The sequence below is a fragment of the Oncorhynchus gorbuscha genome, linkage group LG12 (genome assembly GCF_021184085.1).
Source record: "Oncorhynchus gorbuscha isolate QuinsamMale2020 ecotype Even-year linkage group LG12, OgorEven_v1.0, whole genome shotgun sequence".
Taxonomy (NCBI): Eukaryota; Metazoa; Chordata; class Actinopteri; order Salmoniformes; family Salmonidae; genus Oncorhynchus; species Oncorhynchus gorbuscha.
The window spans coordinates 24,074,069-24,094,113 of NC_060184.1; the positions used below are offsets into that span (position 1 = coordinate 24,074,069).

Sequence of the window (20,045 nt, forward strand, 5' to 3'; positions counted from 1 at the left end):
CAAATACAACAATACTGAATGAACACTTATTTTAACTTAATATAATACATCAATAAAATCAATTTAGCCTCAACTAAAATGAAACATGTTCAATTTGGTTTACAGTGCCTTTTGAAAGTATTCGGCCCCCTTGAACTTTGCGACCTTTTGCCACATTTCAGGCTTCAAACATAAATATATAAAACTGTATTTTTTGGTGAATTGTTTTGTGAATAATCAACAACAAGTGGGACACAATCATGAAGTAGAACGACATTTATTGGATATATCAAAAACTGAAAAATTGTTTAAAAATATATACTTGTGTATTGATTTTAAGAAAGGCATGGATGTTTATGGTTAGGTACACATTGGAGCAAGACAGACCTTAGCAAATATGCACCGCATCGATTATATGCAACGCAGGACACGCTAGATAAACTAGTAATATCATCAACCATGTGTAGTTAACTAGTGATTATGATTGATTCATTGTTTTTTATAAGATAGGTTTAATGCTAGCTAGCAACTTACCCTGGCTTCTTACTGCATTCGTGTAACAGGCAGTCTCCTCGTGGAGTGCAATGTAATCAGGTGGTTAGAGAGTTGGACTAGTTAACTGTAAGGTTGCAAGATTGAATCCCCTGAGCTGACAAAGTAAAAACCTGTCTTTCTGCCCCTGAATAAGACCGTTAACCCACCGTTCCTAGGCCGTAATTGAAAATAAGAATGTGTTCTTAACTGACTTGCCTAGTTAAATAAAATGATAAATAAAGTTGTTAAAAAAATTAAATTAATTTGGTCGGATCGGTGTCCAAAAATACCTATTTCCAATTGTTAGGAAAACTTGAAATCTGCGAATCCGATTAATCGGTCGACCTCTAAGTTTTCAATAAATGTGAATATTTGTAGCCTTCTTAAGTTAATACCTGCAGTCAAGTTGTGCAACTTCATTTCACCGGTCACATTATTTCACATGATGAAGTTTACCGTAGTTCCCAGGAACAGTTGAGCCAGTCACGTGTTTGTTTGTAAATAACACAACGGGAGAAAGTGGGAGCTAGTCAGTCCATAGCGTTCTCTATCGGTGAGTCTCTGCTGTGCAGCTATGGATCATTTATCTGTACAGCAGCCATTTCTTTCCAGTGATTCAGTGTTTTTTCCCTCTGTTCTTCGGTGTACATATGCTGCTCTTCCTTAAGAAAAGCATGCATCAAAACTTTGTTCTTTTGCACAATTTGCCTCGTTCACTTTTGCTTGTAAATGTCCACACTCACTGAAAGTGATTCGGTAGCTACACTAGCTATGCTTGTAAAACTTTATTAGCTGGATTTGCCCATCTTGCAATTTGTTTAAGTTCGTTTTCGCTCATTAGCATTTCGCTCATTAGCATTTAGCTAACAGCTTCTATGTGAGTTCACTATAAGTTGGGGCTAATTTTGTTAGCATTCTGGTAATAGAGGCCCAAAAGGGATTTTCTTGCGTTTTTAGAGCTCCTTATGTGCTGGTAATACTGTAAATCCCGGGATGAGAGAAGGACGGTATGACAACATGACAATCTGGATACCGCCCAAGCCTAGGTACAGTCGACTTGGCAGGAGATGCTTCTAGGGCCCACCTCACTCACCTTGTCAGAAGACTAGAAAGTTCAGGGCATCAGGTTTGGTCCATATTGCCTACCACGCCTCTACTGGTGTGTGAATGTCATTGCGCAATTACAGTGATTATACTGTTCTGTTAGCTATGTGAGTAGAATTAACTGTCGTCTTACATCCTGCAGTTCTGTACACGCCAGCATTTGGTGTCGGCTGGGAATGAGTGTGTGTGTGTGTGTTCTTGTTCAAGAGTGTGTATATGTGTCATATATATGTGATCTGCAGTGCGTGTGTGTATGACGCACCTGGGCTGAGCTCCACCAGGTAAGGCAGTTTCTCTGGGGGTAGAGACCCATGCAGTGGCACGTCCATGCCCTTCCCCCTGGGGCCCTTGTCCTCTGGCTTGCGGCCCTTCTTTGGCACGTAGTCTGGAGGTCTCTTCTTCAGCTGGAATACTAGGTCTCCTGAAACAACACATGCATTATGACCCAGAGCTACCAGGGGAGGGCAGTATAGACAGGGGATTTCAGATAATAACAATACAATCCTTACAGACAACGGACTATCCTCAACGCAACATGCAATTCATTAGGCCCAAATCTATGGCTTTCACATGACTGGAAATACAGATATGCATCTGCTGGGCAGAACGGTTTTTACTTTTTAATGACCATTTATATTTTTTCGTTTTTTCAGTGTAGGAAAGGATGAAACAGCGTGTGTGCCACCAGTAAGTACAACCTTCTCATGGATTCTGGAGGGAAATGCTGTAGGAATGCTCAACCGGTGTCGCTCATTCAGCCGACAAACTTTCAACCGGTTCTCCCCATTAAGCAGCGAGTCGGAGTCAGAGGACGAGCCTTTTCTGGTCTCTACTCCTCCAGTTATGGGTTCTGAGACGCCGAAGCTTCCCACCATTATCTCTGGCAAATTGAAAACCCTAGTCATTGGTGACTCCATTACCCGCAGTATTAGACTTAAAACAAATCATCCAGTGATCATACACTGTTTACAAGGGGGCAGGGCTACCGACATTAAGGCTCATCTGAAGATAGTACTGGCTAAAGCTAAAACTGGCGAGTGTAGAGAGTATAAGTGTATGAGTATGAGTGTAGTCTGGCCCAGGAGTGTGAAGGTGAACGGAAAGGCACTGGAGCAACGAACCACCCTTGCTGTCTCTGCCTGGCCGGTTCCCCTCTCTCCACTGGGATTCTCTGCCTCTAACCCTATTACAGAGGCTGAGTCACTGGCTTAATGGTGCTCTTCCATGCTGTCCCTAGGCGGGGTGCGACACTTGAGTGGGTTGAGTCACTGACGTGGTCTTCCTGGCTGGGTTGGCGCCCCCCCCTTGGGTTGTGCCGTGGCGGAGATCTTTGTGGGCTATACTCGGCCTTGTCTCAGGATGGTAAGTTGGTGGTTGAAGATATCCCTCTAGTGTCTCAGCCTCCAGTATTTATGCTGCAATAGTTTGTGTTGGGGTGCTAGGGTCAGTCTGTTATATCTGGAGTATTTCTCCTGTCTTATCCAGTGTCCTGTGTGAATTTAAGTATGCTCTCTCTAATTCTCTCTTTCTTTCTCTCGGAGGACCTGAGCCCTAGGACCATGCCTCAGGACTACATGGCATGATGACTCCTTGCTGTCCCCAGTCCACCTGGCCGTGCTGCTGCTCCAGTTTCAACTGTTCTGCCTGCGGCTATGGAACCCTGACCTGTTCACCGGACGTGCTACCTGTCACAGAACTGCTGTTTTCAACTCTCTAGAGACAGCAGGAGCAGTAGAGGTGCTGACCTGTTGCACCCTCGACAACTACTGTGATAATTATTATTTGACCATGCTGGTCATTAATGAACATTTGAACATAATCTCTACCCGGCACAGCCAGAAGAGGACTGGCCACCCCTCATAGCCTGGTTGCTCTCTCGGTTTCTTCCTAGGTTTTGGCCTTTCTAGGGAGTTTTTCCTAGCCACCGTGCTTCTACACCTGCATTGCTTGCAGTTTGGAGTTTTAGGCTGGGTTTCTACACAGCACTTTGAGATAGCAGCTGATCTAAGAAGGGCTATATAAATAAATTTGATTTGAGATAACGTTTATTGTTTTTTAAATGGGCGTCACAACGGGCCTCAGGATCTCAATGTTATTTTTGTGCATTCAAATTGTCAATCAATCAAATGCAATGTTGTCCGTAGCTTATGACCTTCTATTGTCCCCAGCACAAGGTGCAACTGTGTAACAATCATGCTGTTTAATCAGCCTCTTGATATGCCACACGTGTCAGGTGGATGGATTAGCTTGTCAAATGAAAAATGCTCACTAACAGGAATGTAAACAAATTTGTACACAAAATTTAACAAAAATAAAGTTTTTGCTTATGGAAAATTTCTGGGATCTTTTATTTCAGCTCATGAAACATGGAACCAACACTTTACATGTTGTGTTTCTATTTTTGTTCAGTGTAGATTCACTATTAGTTAAAACGAGCTTTTGGCTGTGTATAAATCATGCAATGCTGTCAATGGAAGAGGTGCTGTAAAACTTTAGATACAAGTTGGATCTGAATGTATGATTGGGCCCGTAGTGGTATGGTGTCCTACCTCTGTCGTTGGGCCAGTCTCTGAAGATCTGAAGAGGACACTCTGTATCATCCAGGATGATCTCCTTCCCAGACTTGTCATCTGTGTGCTGCAGAACCACAAAACCACACCCATGAAACAACTACACATTCCAAATCAACCAAACAATAATTCACAGAGAATAACTCAATGCTCAATTATAATGTATATAGGGGTCATAAAAGATGTGTACCAAACCAGCCTTTATAACATGATTACTGCACATTAGCATGTTCGTCAATAGCTGGCTGCTCTCCCTTTCCCTAAGAATGCTCCAGTTCCTCATGCTCCAGACATAACCTCTCTCCCTCCTACTCTCCACTCACTCTGGCTGTAGTGATGACCTGTCCAACAAGACGCTGGCGAGGCAAATGTCCATGTCTGATTGGAGCATTTGTCCTTTTTTAATGACTCGGATGTATAAATGAGAGGCGGATGGTGGAGGGACTGAAGGTGGAGGGATTGCTTTAATGTGATTGGCTGTGACCGAGGCGGTCGGGCAGCAGGGATGTGAGGTGGCGAAGGTTGGCGCTGAAGCATGGAGATGTTAGTCACACGATGACAGGCGATATTTGGCCAGCCATGGTGCTGCTGCTCTGCTATCCCTACACACACACACACAGCATCACATCTGCTGGCCTGGCACTTTGGAGAAATGCAATTCAATTACTATCAAACAAAGACCTGTGCCAACAGACCCCTTCATGCTTTAATCTGTCAGACCACAGGGAGGAGTGTGGCCGGCCAGATGAGAGAGACTGATGAAGGGAAGGAGAGAGGGAGTGACACACACACACACACACACACACACACACACACACACACACACACACACACACACACACACACACACACACACACACACACACACACACACACACACACACACACACACACACACACACACACACACACACACACACACACACACACACACAGTGCAGCCGGCTGATGAAATACTGTATGTAGGGTTTAAATAGGACCTAGACCAGTTACCGCTGAAACATTAAATCAGCTTAAAATGTGGCCCGGCAACACCCACCCTTGTCCTCTAGTTCACCCCGGAGACAAATGGAGGGGAAATCTAGCAAACATTCATTCCTTACTCACACCTCCATTTTCTAAATAGGACAGCATGGCGGCTAGGGGGTGTGTATTACACAAGGGTGACCTAAGCTCCTCTTATGGCTTGCCTCACAAGCCTACCCATAACATGATGCAGCCATGACTATGCTTGAAAATATGGAGAGTGGTACTCAGTAATGTGTTCGCTACACTCACATTAACATCTGGTAACATGTGTATTGGATTTGCCCCAAACACACCACTTTGTATTCAGGACAAAAAGTGAATTGCTTTTCAGTATTACTTTAGTGCCTTGCTGCAAACAGAATGCATATTTTTTAAATTTTTTTTTTATTCTGTACAGGCTTCCTTCTTTTTACTGTCAAATTAGGTTAGTATTGTGGAGTAACTACAATTTTTTTAATCGATCCTCAGTTTTATCCCATCACAGCCATTCAATTCTGTAATGGTTTTAAAGTCAACATTGGCTTCATGGGGAAATCCCTGAGTAGTTTCCTTCCTTTCTGGAAACTGAGATGGAAGGACACCTGTATCTTTGTAGTGACAGGGTATATTGACACACCATCCAAAGTGTAATTAATAACTTCACCATGCTCAAAGGGGATATTCAATGTCAGCCTTTTTTTTAACCATTTCTACCCATCCAGCAATAGGTGCCCTTCTTTGCGAGGCATTGGAAAACCTCCTTGGTCTTCGTGGTTGAATCTGTGTTTGAAATTCACTGCTCGACTGAGGCACCTTACAGATAATTGTATGTGTGGGGTACAGAGATGAGGTAGTCATTCATGCAACTTATTATGTGACTTTACCACGTTGTCACTCCTGAACTGGCTTACCATGACAAAGGGGTTGAATACTAATTGACTGAAGATATTTTAGCTTTTCATTTTTTATTCATTTGTAAAAAACATAATTACACATTGACATTATGGGGTTTAGTTTGTAGGCCAGTGACAAACAACCCCAATTCATCCATTTTAAATTCAGATCATAACACAAGAAAATGTGGAAAAGGTCAAGGGGTGCGAACACTTTCTGAAGACACTATACAAACTTTTCCCTTTTGTGAACTGTGCTCCCAAACTAAGAGTGTTCCCTGTAAAACTCTGACCACAATTGGGTGCGTGATTTGATGATGCTATAAAACTAGATACACAAGGTGAGAAAGGTGAGTGTCATATTGTATAACTGTGTACAGCAGTTGTATTACAATTTAAGCTGGTACACCATTTTTTCTTTCAGAAATTCTGACGACCACATCCCACCCCAAAGCTAACGTCACAACCTTAAAAATCACTATATTTCAATTTTAAGTCAACAAATAACCATCATTACATTTAAATCTCTTATGAAAATAATACATGTAATAAAATTGTATTTTTCACATTATCTTACTCAAAAAGATTTGTATTTTGTCCTATACAATAATGTGTACTCACTGTTTTGTTCAATTTTTTCTTTATTGTTTATTTTGACGACCCCACTCCAGATCCCCAACGACCCCGACTTTGAATACCTCTGGTGTACAGTAATATCTAGAGCAGGGTATTGACCTCTTACCCAACGAGGTCCAGAGCCTGCTGGTTTTCTGTTCTATCTAATAACTAATTGCCCACACCTAGTGTCTAAATCAGCCCCTGATTAGAGGGAAACAATGAACAAAAATGCAGTGGAACTGGCTTCTAGGTCCAGAGTTTAGTTTGAGGGATCTAGAAGCTTGGTAGGTCAGGCTAATATGGAGGAGTGATCACCAACCCTGGTCCTGGTGAGCTACATGGTGTGCAAGGATTTTGTCCCAACACTAACAACCCTGATTTAACTAATAAACTGCTCATCTAGGGTGTGACGAGCTGAATCAGGTTGGTGCTGGGTTGGAATAAAGACCCAAACCCGCTATAACTCTCCAGGCCCAAGGTTGGCTTCTAATGGGGCAGAGTAACATCCAGTTGTGTTTGGAATGGAGTGGTGTGCTGACTCTTACCCTGGCGATGCAGTACTCCCGGGGGTTCTCTTTCTCCAGGCCGTACTTCTCCAGAGCCTCCACCACAGCAAAGTCTGCCATGTCTGTCGTGGACAGCAAGATGGTCTTATAGGGGATATTGGGTTTCAGACTGTCTGCATAGATCCTCAACGTCCCCCCTAAGAGACAGAGACAGGACACTCACACGTGTGAGCATATTCCTTGGATTATGCTAATCCATTAGAGATATTTTACTTTCCATTGTGGGAATATTCCATATAGCAGTATTTCTCCCAATCAGCACTGACACACACACTTTATTTTTTTTATCTTTCTCTCTCAGACTAAGCACTGGCTCTGAGTTGAGTTAAAAGACAGGGCTGTAGGCCTAAACTGCTGGCCTATTTTACACAGGGGTTTACTCCTCTGGACTGGGATGAGATAGAGAGGAAATATGAGAAGGAACTGGGATAAAGGTTTATATCTGTGCCAGAGAGGGGTTATTTAGCTGGGAGTGAAGAGGCTGACCAGACCAGAGGGCTAAGGCCTCTAGATTACATAACCTCGGAGGTCAGATTCAAGGGAGAAAGTTGCCCCGAGCCACAGATCTAGGATTAGATTACCCTAGATTCAAGACAATGTTTTTACTTATTCTAAACACTACGAGATGAATGCCTTTTTAACAACAGTTATGCCACCATAACCACTTGACCAAAAAAGTTTTGGGATGCAGAGGTCAGGCGGACCAATTCTTTTTTTACACGTCACTAACTATATGGGAGAAAAAAAAAACTTCTGCGGCCATTTTTGGTGTTGCAGCTTGCTGTTCCTGCATTGGTTGGCAGAGGGCTGTAAGCCACAGGGAACAAGATGTGAGGACTGGCAGTACCAGACAGTGTGTGATGTTCACAGAGGACATTGGCTAAAGCGGGTTAGAGTGGACCTCTGCTCTGACTGATCCAGGACTTATGTAATTACAGTATGGTGACAGGGTGTTCTCTACTGGTCATAGACGGGACACGACAAGAACCAGAGACAATGGCTTTTGGACTTCACTTTGACACACACGCTCGGCTCTCACACTCGTGTCCTCACACCGCTAGTCTGTTCAAATAAAAGATGAATAACACATTAAGTTTTTAATTGACAGACAGTCCCATGGTGAGTGTACCCGAGTCTGGCCTGCCGTCGCTGCTGCGGAACTCCTGCATCCTCTTCTCCAGTTTCTGCTGCCGCCTCCTCTTCATCACCACCTCAGGGTTGGAGATGGTCCGGGTGAAGCTGTTCTCCGGCATGTCCTTGTACACCTCCGCCGCCAGTCTGGAGTTCTCACTGGAGGAGCAGGAGAAATACATTCAGAAGTGCTCCTTGGCTCCATTTGCTTTACCATGCATGTTAATATACTATCAGGTGGATGTGGGGACGTTCTTCATCAATTATATAATTTTCAACCAGCAAGACTAAGTAAGTAAACATTATATAAAGTGTGTGACATTGCCCTGCTTACCCATCTTCTCTGCTCAGTGCTTGCTCATCTCCGTCAGAAATGTGAGCCTCCTTCTCTCGCTTCTTCTCCTTCTTCTTCTCTTTCTTGGACAGTGTCCGTTTGAAGTTCTGCATTACCCCCTCCTTCTCCCTCTCCGGCCCGTTGCTCTGCGCCTTCTGTGGTGAGAAAGGGCACAAAAGAAAGAAAGAGAAAGGGTGAGAGCAAGAGAGCGCAAGCAGTTACGATGGGAGAGGGTGTGAGGTTTGTTATTAAGGCAGTTCACTTTGTCTAAGTGTGTCATTTAGGTGATCTGTGTTATTAGGAACTGGCTGGCTGGTTGGAAGGTTGGCTGAGGGCTATGTAGGATTCAGTGACACAGGGCCTCCACACAGACGGAAGTCCTGGGGCCTACCTAACACCTGGTGTCTGAAGCCTGGGCACCACTCTGCCAGCTAGTCGATTCAGCTGACAGACAGAAAATAACATGGCCAGAGTTCAATCAAACTGGCAGTCCCACACTTACTTAAGACTGGCGTTTATAATGCTGCATATGTAAACAGAATAATAACCAGCTGACAAAGGATTTCATTGCTTTGGCGGCAGTAGTTTCGTTTGGCCATTTCACAAAAAGCAGGCTGAAAAGTCAAAGCCTAATGTGAACTGACAGAGGCATATACTTGGCCATAGAAAGCAGAGAGAGAGAGAGAGTGGGCCTTTTCAGAAGGGATCAGTCAGAGTCTAAATCACCATAAAGCATTAGATGTGTTAAAGCAATCCAGTGTTCCAGGCCTGCCCTGTCAAACGGCTGAGCAGGGGACTCTTCTGATAGGACTGCCTCTCTTTCCACTTCCCAGAAGCACTCTAGATGTCCTAGTGTGGTTAAAAAAAAAACTCCAGAAGTCCTAGTGTGTCCTTCTGTAGCTCAGTTGGTAGAGCATGGCGCTTGTAACGCCAGGGTAGTTGGTTCGATCCCCGGGACCACCCATACGTAGAATGTATGCACACATGACTGTAAGTCGCTTTGGATAAAAGCGTCTGCTAAATGGCATATATTATTAAAACACTCCAGAAGTCCTAGTGTGGTTAAAACACTCCAGAAGTCCTAGTGTGGTTAAAACACTCCAGAAGTCCTAGTGTGGTTAAAACACTCCAGAAGTCCTAGTGTGGTTAAAACACTCCAGAAGTCCTAGTGTGGTTAAAACACTCCAGAAGTACCAGTGTGGTTAAAACACTCCAGAAGTCCTAGTGTGGTTAAAACACTCCAGAAGTACCAGTGTGGTTAAAACACTCCAGAAGTACCAGTGTGGTTAAAACACTCCAGAAGTACCAGTGTGGTTAAAACACTCCAGAAGTCCTAGTGTGGTTAAAACACTCCACTTTACTGCTCTCCTGGGCAGGGGAGGTTAAACGCTCACTGGTCAGTGTAGCCACCTGTACCAGAAGATTACACACATAACGCAATCATACATCTCAAACACAACCACACACTACTGCCTTAACACACATCTCAAAATACACCCAGACACTACTGCATTTAACACACATCTCAAAACACACTCAGACACAGAGGGCCTTTTAACTAGAGCCAGAAAGGAGAAGCATTCATTTGTCTGAGGAAATGGAAGCGAGGCTTGGGGCACTGAGGTACTTGAAGTCAAGTGCTCCACTATAAAAAATAAAACATTTGTATCTCTCTGGGGTGCTAAAGAGCACTAAAGAGGTCTCGGAGCAGGAGGCACTTCATTGCATCAGAGCCAAGATGGACATAAACACACTGAACAGTCAGTCCCATTGAACAGCCTTTAATGAAATATAGACTAACAAGATCATAGCGGTGAACTTGATGGTTGGGTATTTAGTTACAGTGCTACAGAGTAATGTGATAGTGTTATCATGACAGAGGTCCTGCTGTGCAGCAGTTGGAGTAGTTTTACTGAGGGCCACATCTAAAGCAGAAGCAGAAACAGACTGGATGCCAGGCTAGCCTAAGGCTGATCTGCCTCTTGATGTTGTTGACACTCACCTTGGGGATGATGTCGTTCTCATTCTTGAGGACGAAACGTCCCTCGCGGTCGTCTTTGTTCCAGTTGAGCTGCACAACCAGTGGCTTCTCATCCAGGTCCAGCTTCCGTTCTTCTGCCAGAGAGGGTGGAGTCTACCACTTAACACACTGTTAACCCACACCAGTTTACCTATACCCCTATACAGCCAGCTAGCTTGCTCTGGGCTATATATTAACATATATAAACATGGATTAGGATAAGTTTAAGATAAAGTGTTAATGATTTACATAAACAATGTGGTAGGACTGCAGTTTATAAATATTACTATATAAGAAGCTGGTCTAAATTAGCTTTCATGACCGCTGCTAGTGGAAAACCACACGACTGTGCTATGCAGGCACACACGTACATGCTCTGCCTATCTCTCAGTATGAAGAGTGTTCAAAGCCTGAACTGCGGGCTGTTGATCTCAAGTTCACATTAAGCACCATGGGAGTTGGATACCGCTCTCCTGTTTTTACCCTACTACAGGCTAACAGTGTTTGTCTAGTAACCCCAACAGAGTAGCTAACTCAAAGCAGATTGTCAAACCACATACCCAAACAACCCTCTTCAATACCCTTGGTCTAAGATACTTACTACAGACCCACCCTACAAAATCCACACCCATCCATCCACATATCCAACCATCGACCCCCCCCCCCACACACACACACACACACACACACACACACTCACCCCCGCTGACATGGACCTCGTAGAGGGAGTATTTGGGCGAGGAGAGCATCCTCATGTCGGGCCGGAACTTCTCGGCCAGCGTCTCGATGACATCCTGAGTGGTGGCCGTGGAGGACACGCGGATACACTTGGTGGCAAAGTTCCCTGCTACGCGGTCCTGGAAGTAGAAACGCATCACGCCGTGGAACTCTAAGTCCTGGAGAGAGGGAAGAGGAGAGAAAGGGCGAGGTGAGGGTCTGTCCTTTACTTCAGAACTGGTGACGACCTATGGGTCAAGTTTGGCATTTTCCTTTCCTTCTCTCAAACACTCCATGCAACACTGCCTTCACATCTTGAACCCCCTCCCCCCCTCCCCAGGTTTAGCCAATCACAAAGCTCGTCAAACGTACAGGCTACTTCGCTCTCACTCGCTGTCCGACAAAAAAAGTATGAACAAACACTGCAGCAACTGTAGAAGGCATCAACTCAACTTCCTGGTTAGGAGAGTAAGCCTAAACCCCTGCTCTCATCTTCTCTGCACTGTGAAGTCTGGAGCAGTAGTCTTGTTTTAACATAGCCTTACTTTGACAGCAGTAAGCTGTGGATGATATTTGAGCGAGGAGAATACATTTCTCTGGGACAAGAGAAAAGAGGACAAGTAGCCCAGGGATAACAGAGGACAGTAGCCCAGGGAAAAGAGGACAGTAGCCCAGGGAAAACTGTTCCTAACCCCACGGGGGAGCTAAGGGAAGAAGAGCCTGGAGGAATCTGCTCTCCTTAGTTTCAGTACAATAGACAGGCAGGCGCTTCATACTGTAGCTCCGCCAAGATACAGTGATTGTGTCTGAGGAATACGAGCTTAGCCAGGAAAGCGATAACGGTCAAGTCTAACACCAGAGCACCCTTCAATAATCATATCATACAGAGATCATTACCAACCACACCCAGACACTACTCCTGACCCTGATCATGTCTCAGACAGACTGCCCACACCTCCATACAGACCTTCTCCAGATCCTACGGGTTTCGGGGCTGTAGCTGGGCAATACGGACTTTCAGCTCCCTCCAAAGATTTTCTATTGGGTTCAGGTCTGGAGACCGGCTAGGCCACTCCAGGACCTTGAGATACTTCTTATGGAGCCACTCCTTAGTTGCCCTGGCTGTGTGTTTCAGGTCGTTGTCATGCTGGAAAACCCAGCCACGACCCATCTTCAATGCTCTTACTGAGGGAAGGAGGTTGTTGGCCAAGATCTCGCGATACATGGCCCCATCCATCCTCCCCTCAATCCGGTACAGTCGTCCTGTCCCCTTTGCAGAAAAGCATCCCCAAAGAATGATGTTTCCACCTCCATGCTTCACGGTTGGGATGGTTTTCTTGGGGTTGTACTCATCCTTCTTCCTCCAAACAAGGCGAGTGGAGTTTAGACCAAAAAGCTATATTTTTGTCTCATCAGACCACATGACCTTCTCCCATTCCTCCTCTGGATCATCCAGATGGTCATTAGCAAACTTCAGATGCCTGGACATGCGCTGGCTTGAGCAGGGGGACCTTGCGTGCTCTGCAGGATTTTAATCCATGACGGCGAAGTGTGTTACTAATGGTTTTCTTTGAGACTGTGGTCCCAGCTCTCTTCAGGTCATTGACCAGGTCCTGCCATGTAGTTCGGGGCTGATCCCTCACCTTACTCATGATCCAATTTGTAAGTCGCTCTGGATAAGAGCGTCTGCTAAATGACTTAAATGTAAATGTAAATCATTGATGCCCCACGAGGTGAGATCTTGCATGGAGCCCCAGACCGAGGGTGATTGACCGTCATCTTGAACTTCTTCCATTTTCTAATAATTGCACCAACAGTTGCTGCCTTCTCCCCAACCTGCTTGGATATTGTCCTGTAGCCCATCCCAGCCTTGTGCAGGTCTACAATTTTAATCCTGATGTCCTTACACAGCTCTCTGGTCTTGGCCCTTGTGGAGAGGTTAGAGTCTGTTTGATTGAGTGTGTGGACAGGTGTCTTTTATACAGGCAACGAGTTCAAACAGGTGCAGTGAATACAGGTATTGAGTGGAGAACAGGAGGGCTTCTTAAAGAAAAACTAACAGGTCTGTGAGAGCCGGAATTCTTACTGGTTGGTAGGTGATCAAATACTTATGTCATGCAATAAAATGCAAATTTATTACTTACAAATCACACAATGTGCTTTTCTGGATTTTTGTTTTGGATTCCGTCTTTCACTGTTGAAGTGTACCTATGATAAACAAATACAGACCTCTACATGCTTTGTAAGTAGGAAAACCTGCAAAATCGGCAGTGTATCAAATACTTGTACAGTGGGGAGAACAACAGGTGACCTTAATGAAATGCTTACTTACAAGCCCCATAACAAACAATGCAGTTTGTTTTAACAATGTGTAAAAAATTAAATAAAAAAAACTAACAAATAATTAAAGAGTAGCAGTAAAATAAGAATAGCGAGGCTATATACAGGGGGTGTCAGCACTTTGTTGAAGCACCTTTGACAGCGATTACAGCCTCGAGTCTTTTTGGGTATGACGCTACAAGCTTGACACACTTGTCTCGAAGCCACTCTTGTGTTGTCTTGGCTGTTTGCTTAGGGACGTTGTAATGTCGGAAGTTGAACCTTCACCCCAGTTGGAGGTCCTGAGCACTCTGGAGCAGGGTTTCATCATGGATCTCTCTGTACTTTTCTCTGTTAATCTTTCCCTCGATCCTGACTAGGCTCCCAGTCCCTGCCGCTGAATAACATCCCCACAGCATGATGCTGCCACCACCATGCTTCACCGTAGGGATGGTGCCAGGCGACCTCAATCCTAACCTGTGACTGGGGGGGGGTCATTATGGTTCATTTACAGAACCAGACCAGTCCAACTAGACACCTGGGAGAGCTCAGCTCACACACATCCTCTTATCCTCCTAAACCTGCATCCTGAGTCATGAAGAATCCCATCCACACACACACACTAACCATGCAGACAAACACATGTACCCAGAGGCTATTTCTTTGAAGGTAGTGGACTTGACAAAAAGAAGGGTGAGAAGACAGATGAGGTAAGACACTACACTGTGTGTGTGTCTGTAGTCTGCATGGTTACCGTGTTCAGCTATGGACAGGACCTCAGAACTATGAGATACCCAGCTAGCTCACATCCACCCCAGGACTGCCTCCACAGACAGTCTCCCACTCTTTGCTCATCTGACTAGTCTCCCTCTGACAGAGGCCTGGCCTGAGCCGCTTAGAGGTGATAAATCAGCTTCACTCCAATACAGCTCCTTTCATCCCTATACCCGCTTCACATTCCAAAATTCCTCCCTGCCTCCTCAGGCACAGCTTCAGTCTGATGATATATATCCCCCACACCCCTCTGTCCTGGGGCAGAAATATTGCTGCTGTCATCCCCACCCAGCCTTATGAAAATTCATGTGGAGCAGAGAGATATTAAAGAGTAGAATGGGGGATATTAGAGGGGAACTTAAACCATAGCTGATATGGCCAGGGAGGCTCTCTGGACATGGATGGTGGTCAAATCAGAGCCTTGTCTATAGTCCAGGAAAACATGGAGGGACAGCAGAACAGACTGATGGGTTTGAGAGACCGTGCTGAAGTTACTATAGTGATGGGCCAGTCTACTTCACATACAGTCTGACTGACATCAATCTACTAGCATCAATGCAGTCAATATGCTAGAGCTTGAATGAAAAGCTCCATTCACCTCAGTAAAGCCTCTATAAATAAATAATTGGACGTTTTTGAAAAGTAGTATGAGAATTCCAACATGCAAAAGATACATTACTATTTTTGTAATAGTAAATAACTTTTCACAACCTCACAGTTTTCTTTCCAATTCAAGTATACAACAGTATACAGCAGTTGCCCATCAGCCCAGCAGGTGGCACTGCCATGTCACAGTACACTAACTGTAACAAAGCAGTACTCTAACGCTCATCACTCATCACTCATGATATCGTGATGTAAACAATCCCATAACGAATTCAGTCCACCCTGACACCACCTGCCTATACCGTTCAGTACCCCTGAGACGAGAGCAGAGGAGTAAAGGCACTTCCATCAGCACTGGTTCAAGTAAAACAAGCTCTCCCTCTGCATACCACCACTGCTGGCTAGCTTCTGAAGCTAAGCAGGGTTGGTCCTGGTCAGTTCCTAGATGGGAGACCAGATGCTGCTGGAAGTGGTGTTGGAGGGCCAGTAGGAGGCACTCTTTCCTCTGGTCTAAAAAATATCTCAATGCCCCAGGGCAGTAATTGGGGACACTGCCCTGTGTAGGGTGCCGTCTTTCGGATGGGACGTTAAACGGGTGTCCTGACTCTCTGAGGTCATTAAAGATCCCATGGCACTTATCGTAAGAGTAGGGGTGTTAACCCCGGTGTCCTGGCTAAATTCCCCAATTTGGCCCTCAAACCATCACGGTCACCTAATAATCCCCAGTTTACAATTGGTTCATTAATCCCCCTCTCCCCTGTAACTATTCCCCAGGTCGTTGCTGCAAATGAGAACATGTTCTCAGTCAACTTACCTGGTAAAATAACAGATAATGTTTTATTTAAATTAAATACCTCTGGACCAGATGCAGGCTCACTAGTGGGCCAATGAATGTACATGTGGGGTTTTATCTCTAGTTAAACAGTGTAGACAGAGACCAGCTTTATAAAGGCTATATGATCATCTCTAGTTATAAACAGTGTAGACAGAGACCAGCTTTATAAAGGCTATATGATCATCTCTAGTTATAAACAATGTAGACAGAGACCAGCTTTATAAAGGCAATATTACTTCACTTGCTGTGGCAATGTATATATGTATGGTTCCCATGCCAATAAAGCCCCTTAAATTGAATTGACTGATTAGTTGCCGTACTTTCGAGAACACAAACACTCGCATCTTTCATAGCGAGCTAGCGAGGGACGGGGAGAGGGGAGGCTCACATCATAGGCAGGTCCGCCGCCAGACAGCCAGTCAGAACCGTGCACTAGGACTATATGCAAGCAAAAGTTGTATATCACAATGGAATGCTGCATCTCACAATTTATTGGCTTGCAATGTCTCACAACTTCATTAAAGCAGGACCTATCATCAATGAATAGGCTACGATATTCTACACGCAACTGACCAAAGACAGAACAGAACACACGCTGGCATCATTAGCGAAGATAAAGAGCAGTCGAGCCAGCGCGAGGCTGTATTGCATTAGTGGAAACCAAGACTGTTCTCAGGGCAGGTATGCCCGTTTTGACTAGCAGAAGTGACTTTGCGTAGCAGGTTAGGAGAATTAGAGGTTAATGTAAGGGAAGGGTTAGCTAAAATTCTCCCAGATTACACGACAACCAGGCCTGCCCTGAGAACTGTCTTGGTTTCCACTAATGCAACGCTGCCAGTGCAAGGGAAAGAGCAGATGGGGCAGGCAGAGAGAGAGAGAACCGTGGTGCACATGTCTTGGTAATCTGTATCCTTTTTGAGCGCCTCGCAAATTCACTAAAAGTAGCCTAAAGTTCGCCTCTGGTTTTATTTAAATGACACTTTTCCTGAGGCCTTTATATCCAATCGTCTATAAAAAGGAAAATAATGTTATGATAACTGCACTGTGATTTTAACTTTGAGGATGGGAGAAAAAAATGACGTTCAACCCCTAACGACCAGCCTATCACGTCTGTCAGGCTAACTGATGAACAAACAAAACAACAACCTGCCTAGGCCATCGCTAACCACTGCCAGGCAAAGCACTGGCCCTGGTCACGTGACCAGAGCTCAAAGGAATACAGAGGAGGGAGTGGAGAGAGAAGGGAGTGGTTGACCTGGTAACAGGGTTAAACCAATGCCCCTGCTAAACCTGTATTTGGCATAGTAACAGCCAGCGGTCAGGTCAACGTTTGTCAAGACCAATATTCAGGGCCTGAAGAGAGACACAGTCATCTATTCTCAGTAGCACCTTCCTCCTCAGCATGAAGTATGCCAGAGGAAATCACTGTCTTTCCTCCTCAGCATGAAGTATGCCAGGAGAAATCACAGTCTTTCCTCCTCAGCATGAAGTATGCCAGGGGAAATCACAGTCTTTCCTCCTCAGCATGAAGTATGCCAGAGGAAATCACTGTCTTTCCTCCTCAGCATGAAGTATGCCAGGAGAAATCACAGTCTTTCCTCCTCAGCATGAAGTATGCCAGGAGAAATCACAGTCTTTCCTCCTCAGCATGAAGTATGCCAGGAGAAATCACCGTCTTTCCTCCTCAGCATGAAGTATGCCAGGAGAAATCACCGTCTTTCCTCCTCAGCATGAAGTATGCCAGGAGAAATCACCGTCTTTCCTCCTCAGCATGAAGTATGCCAGGAGAAATCACCGTCTTTCCTCCTCAGCATGAAGTATGCCAGGAGAAATCACCGTCTTTCCTCCTCAGCATGAAGTATGCCAGGAGAAATCACCGTCTTTCCTCCTCAGCATGAAGTATGCCAGGAGAAATCACCGTCTTTCCTCCTCAGCATGAAGTATGCCAGGAGAAATCACCGTCTTTCCTCCTCAGCATGAAGTATGCCAGGGGAAATCACAGTCTTTCCTCCTCAGCATGAAGTATGCCAGGAGAAATCACTGTCTTTCCTCCTCAGCATGAAGTATGCCAGGAGAAATCACTGTATTTCCTCATCCAGCAGTGTTATGTCAGTGTCCTGGATTAACACAACTGACTGTGTGTGTGTGTGTGTGTGTGTGTGTGTGTGTGTGTGTGTGTGTGTGTGTGTGTGTGTGTGTGTGTGTGTGTGTGTGTGTGTGTGTGTGTGTGTGTGTGTGTGTGTGTGTGTGTGTGTGTGTGTGTGTGTGTGTGTGTGTGTGTGTGTGTGTGTGTAACCTCTCACACACACTGACCTTGTCAGCAGAGAAATGGAGGGTTTGAGAAAGCCACGTTACCACAGACCTAGAATCAGCTGAGGCAACCTGATCCATCAACTGCTGTTAATCATCCACCATCACCACAGCAACATCAATCCAGCCTCATCCAGCTCCCTGCACACATAGCATGAATGCTGTCCCTCTTCCTCTCTCGCTTCCTCTCCTCCGCTCATCTCCCTTTCTCATGTAAGACCATGTCAGCCAAGCAGCTGGCTGGAAGGAGAGGACTTAGCAGGCAGGTGATTGGCTGGGTGGGAGGAGAACAGGCAGGTTATTGGCTGGGTGGGAGGAGAGCAGCCAGGTTAATGGCTGGGTGGGAGGAGAGCAGCCAGGTTATTGGCTGGGTGGGAGAAGAACAGGCAGGTTATTGGCCGGGTAGGGGGGCAGGTAGGGTATTGGCTGGGTGGAGGGGGGGCAGGTAGGGTATTGGCTGGGAAACGTATCACAGAGTTCTCTCTCTGCTTTGCATGAAAGGGAAATAAAGCATTACATCATCCTCCCCAAGGCTCTGACTGGACAGACTGGAGAATCTACACAGCTACTGTAGGGACAGGGACAGACCTGGAGAATCTACACAGCTACTGTAGGGACAGGGACAGACCTGGAGAATCTACACAGCTACTGTAGGGACAGGGACAGACCTAGAGAATCTACACAGCTACTGTAGGGACAGGGACAGACCTAGAGAATCTACACAGCTACTGTAGGGACAGACCTGGAGAATCTACACAGCTACTGTAGGGACAGACCTGGAGAATCTACACAGCTACTGTAGGGACAGACCTGGAGAATCTACACAGCTACTGTAGGGACAGACCTGGAGAATCTACACAGCTACTGTAGGGACAGGGACAGACCTGGAGAATCTACACAGCTACTGTAGGGACAGGGACAGGCTGGAGAATCTACACAGCTGCTGTAGGGACAGGGACAGACCTGGAGAATCTACACAGCTGCTGTAGGGACAGGGACAGACCTGGAGAATCTACACAGCTGCTGTAGGGACAGGGACAGACCTGGAGAATCTACACAGCTGCTGTAGGGACAGGGACAGACCTGGAGAATCTACACAGCTGCTGTAGGGACAGGGACAGACTGGAGAATCTACACAGCTACTGTAGGGACAGGGACAGACTGGAGAATCTACACAGCTACTGTAGGGACAGGGACAGACTGGAGAATCTACACAGCTACTGTAGGGACAGGGACAGACTGGAGAATCTACACAGCTGCTGTAGGGACAGGGACAGACTGGAGAATCAACACAGCTACTGTAGGGACAGGGACACACGTGGAGAAATAAGCTACTTTGCATACAACACAGTGACAGTGCTGCTTAACTAACAGGCATCATGGTATTAATGCATTTTGAGTCCTGCTGTGACGTGGCTGAGAATGAGAGCAATATGCAGCAGCAGATTTGACTCCGGCAATGAGAGGCTAGATTGGGTCTTAACTGAGCCCAGCACATGAAAGGGCAGAGGCTCAGTCAGGCAGTGAGCTGGCTGAGGTTTAAAGGACAGAATGAAGATTCCTCTCTGTTATCGCTTCTCTACAGCGAGGCCAGATTAGGCATTTCCCAGGTGTTCTTTATCAGATAGTGACTGAGGGGAGAGAAGTGCCTGTGAAATGTAATTAGGTCAGTTTACATAGAGGGCCAGAAAAATGCCCTGTATCAACACACTAACAACCAGTAAACA

The 20,045-nt window shown here is 45.6% G+C and overlaps 1 protein-coding gene across 1 annotated transcript in view; it reads right to left on the bottom strand.

Moving 5' to 3' along the window:
* LOC123990738 (afadin-like) overlaps nucleotides 1–20,045 on the bottom strand; it is a 128,253-nt gene that overhangs the window by 48,517 nt on the left and 59,691 nt on the right. The window contains exons 2-8 of the mRNA XM_046291559.1: nucleotides 11,458–11,653; nucleotides 10,740–10,852; nucleotides 8,738–8,892; nucleotides 8,402–8,562; nucleotides 7,252–7,409; nucleotides 4,167–4,254; nucleotides 1,880–2,038 (exon numbers count right to left, since the gene is read on the bottom strand). Of these exons, the coding sequence (XP_046147515.1) occupies nucleotides 1,880–2,038; nucleotides 4,167–4,254; nucleotides 7,252–7,409; nucleotides 8,402–8,562; nucleotides 8,738–8,892; nucleotides 10,740–10,852; nucleotides 11,458–11,653 (1,030 nt within the window). The remainder of the gene's footprint in view (nucleotides 1–1,879; nucleotides 2,039–4,166; nucleotides 4,255–7,251; nucleotides 7,410–8,401; nucleotides 8,563–8,737; nucleotides 8,893–10,739; nucleotides 10,853–11,457; nucleotides 11,654–20,045) is intronic.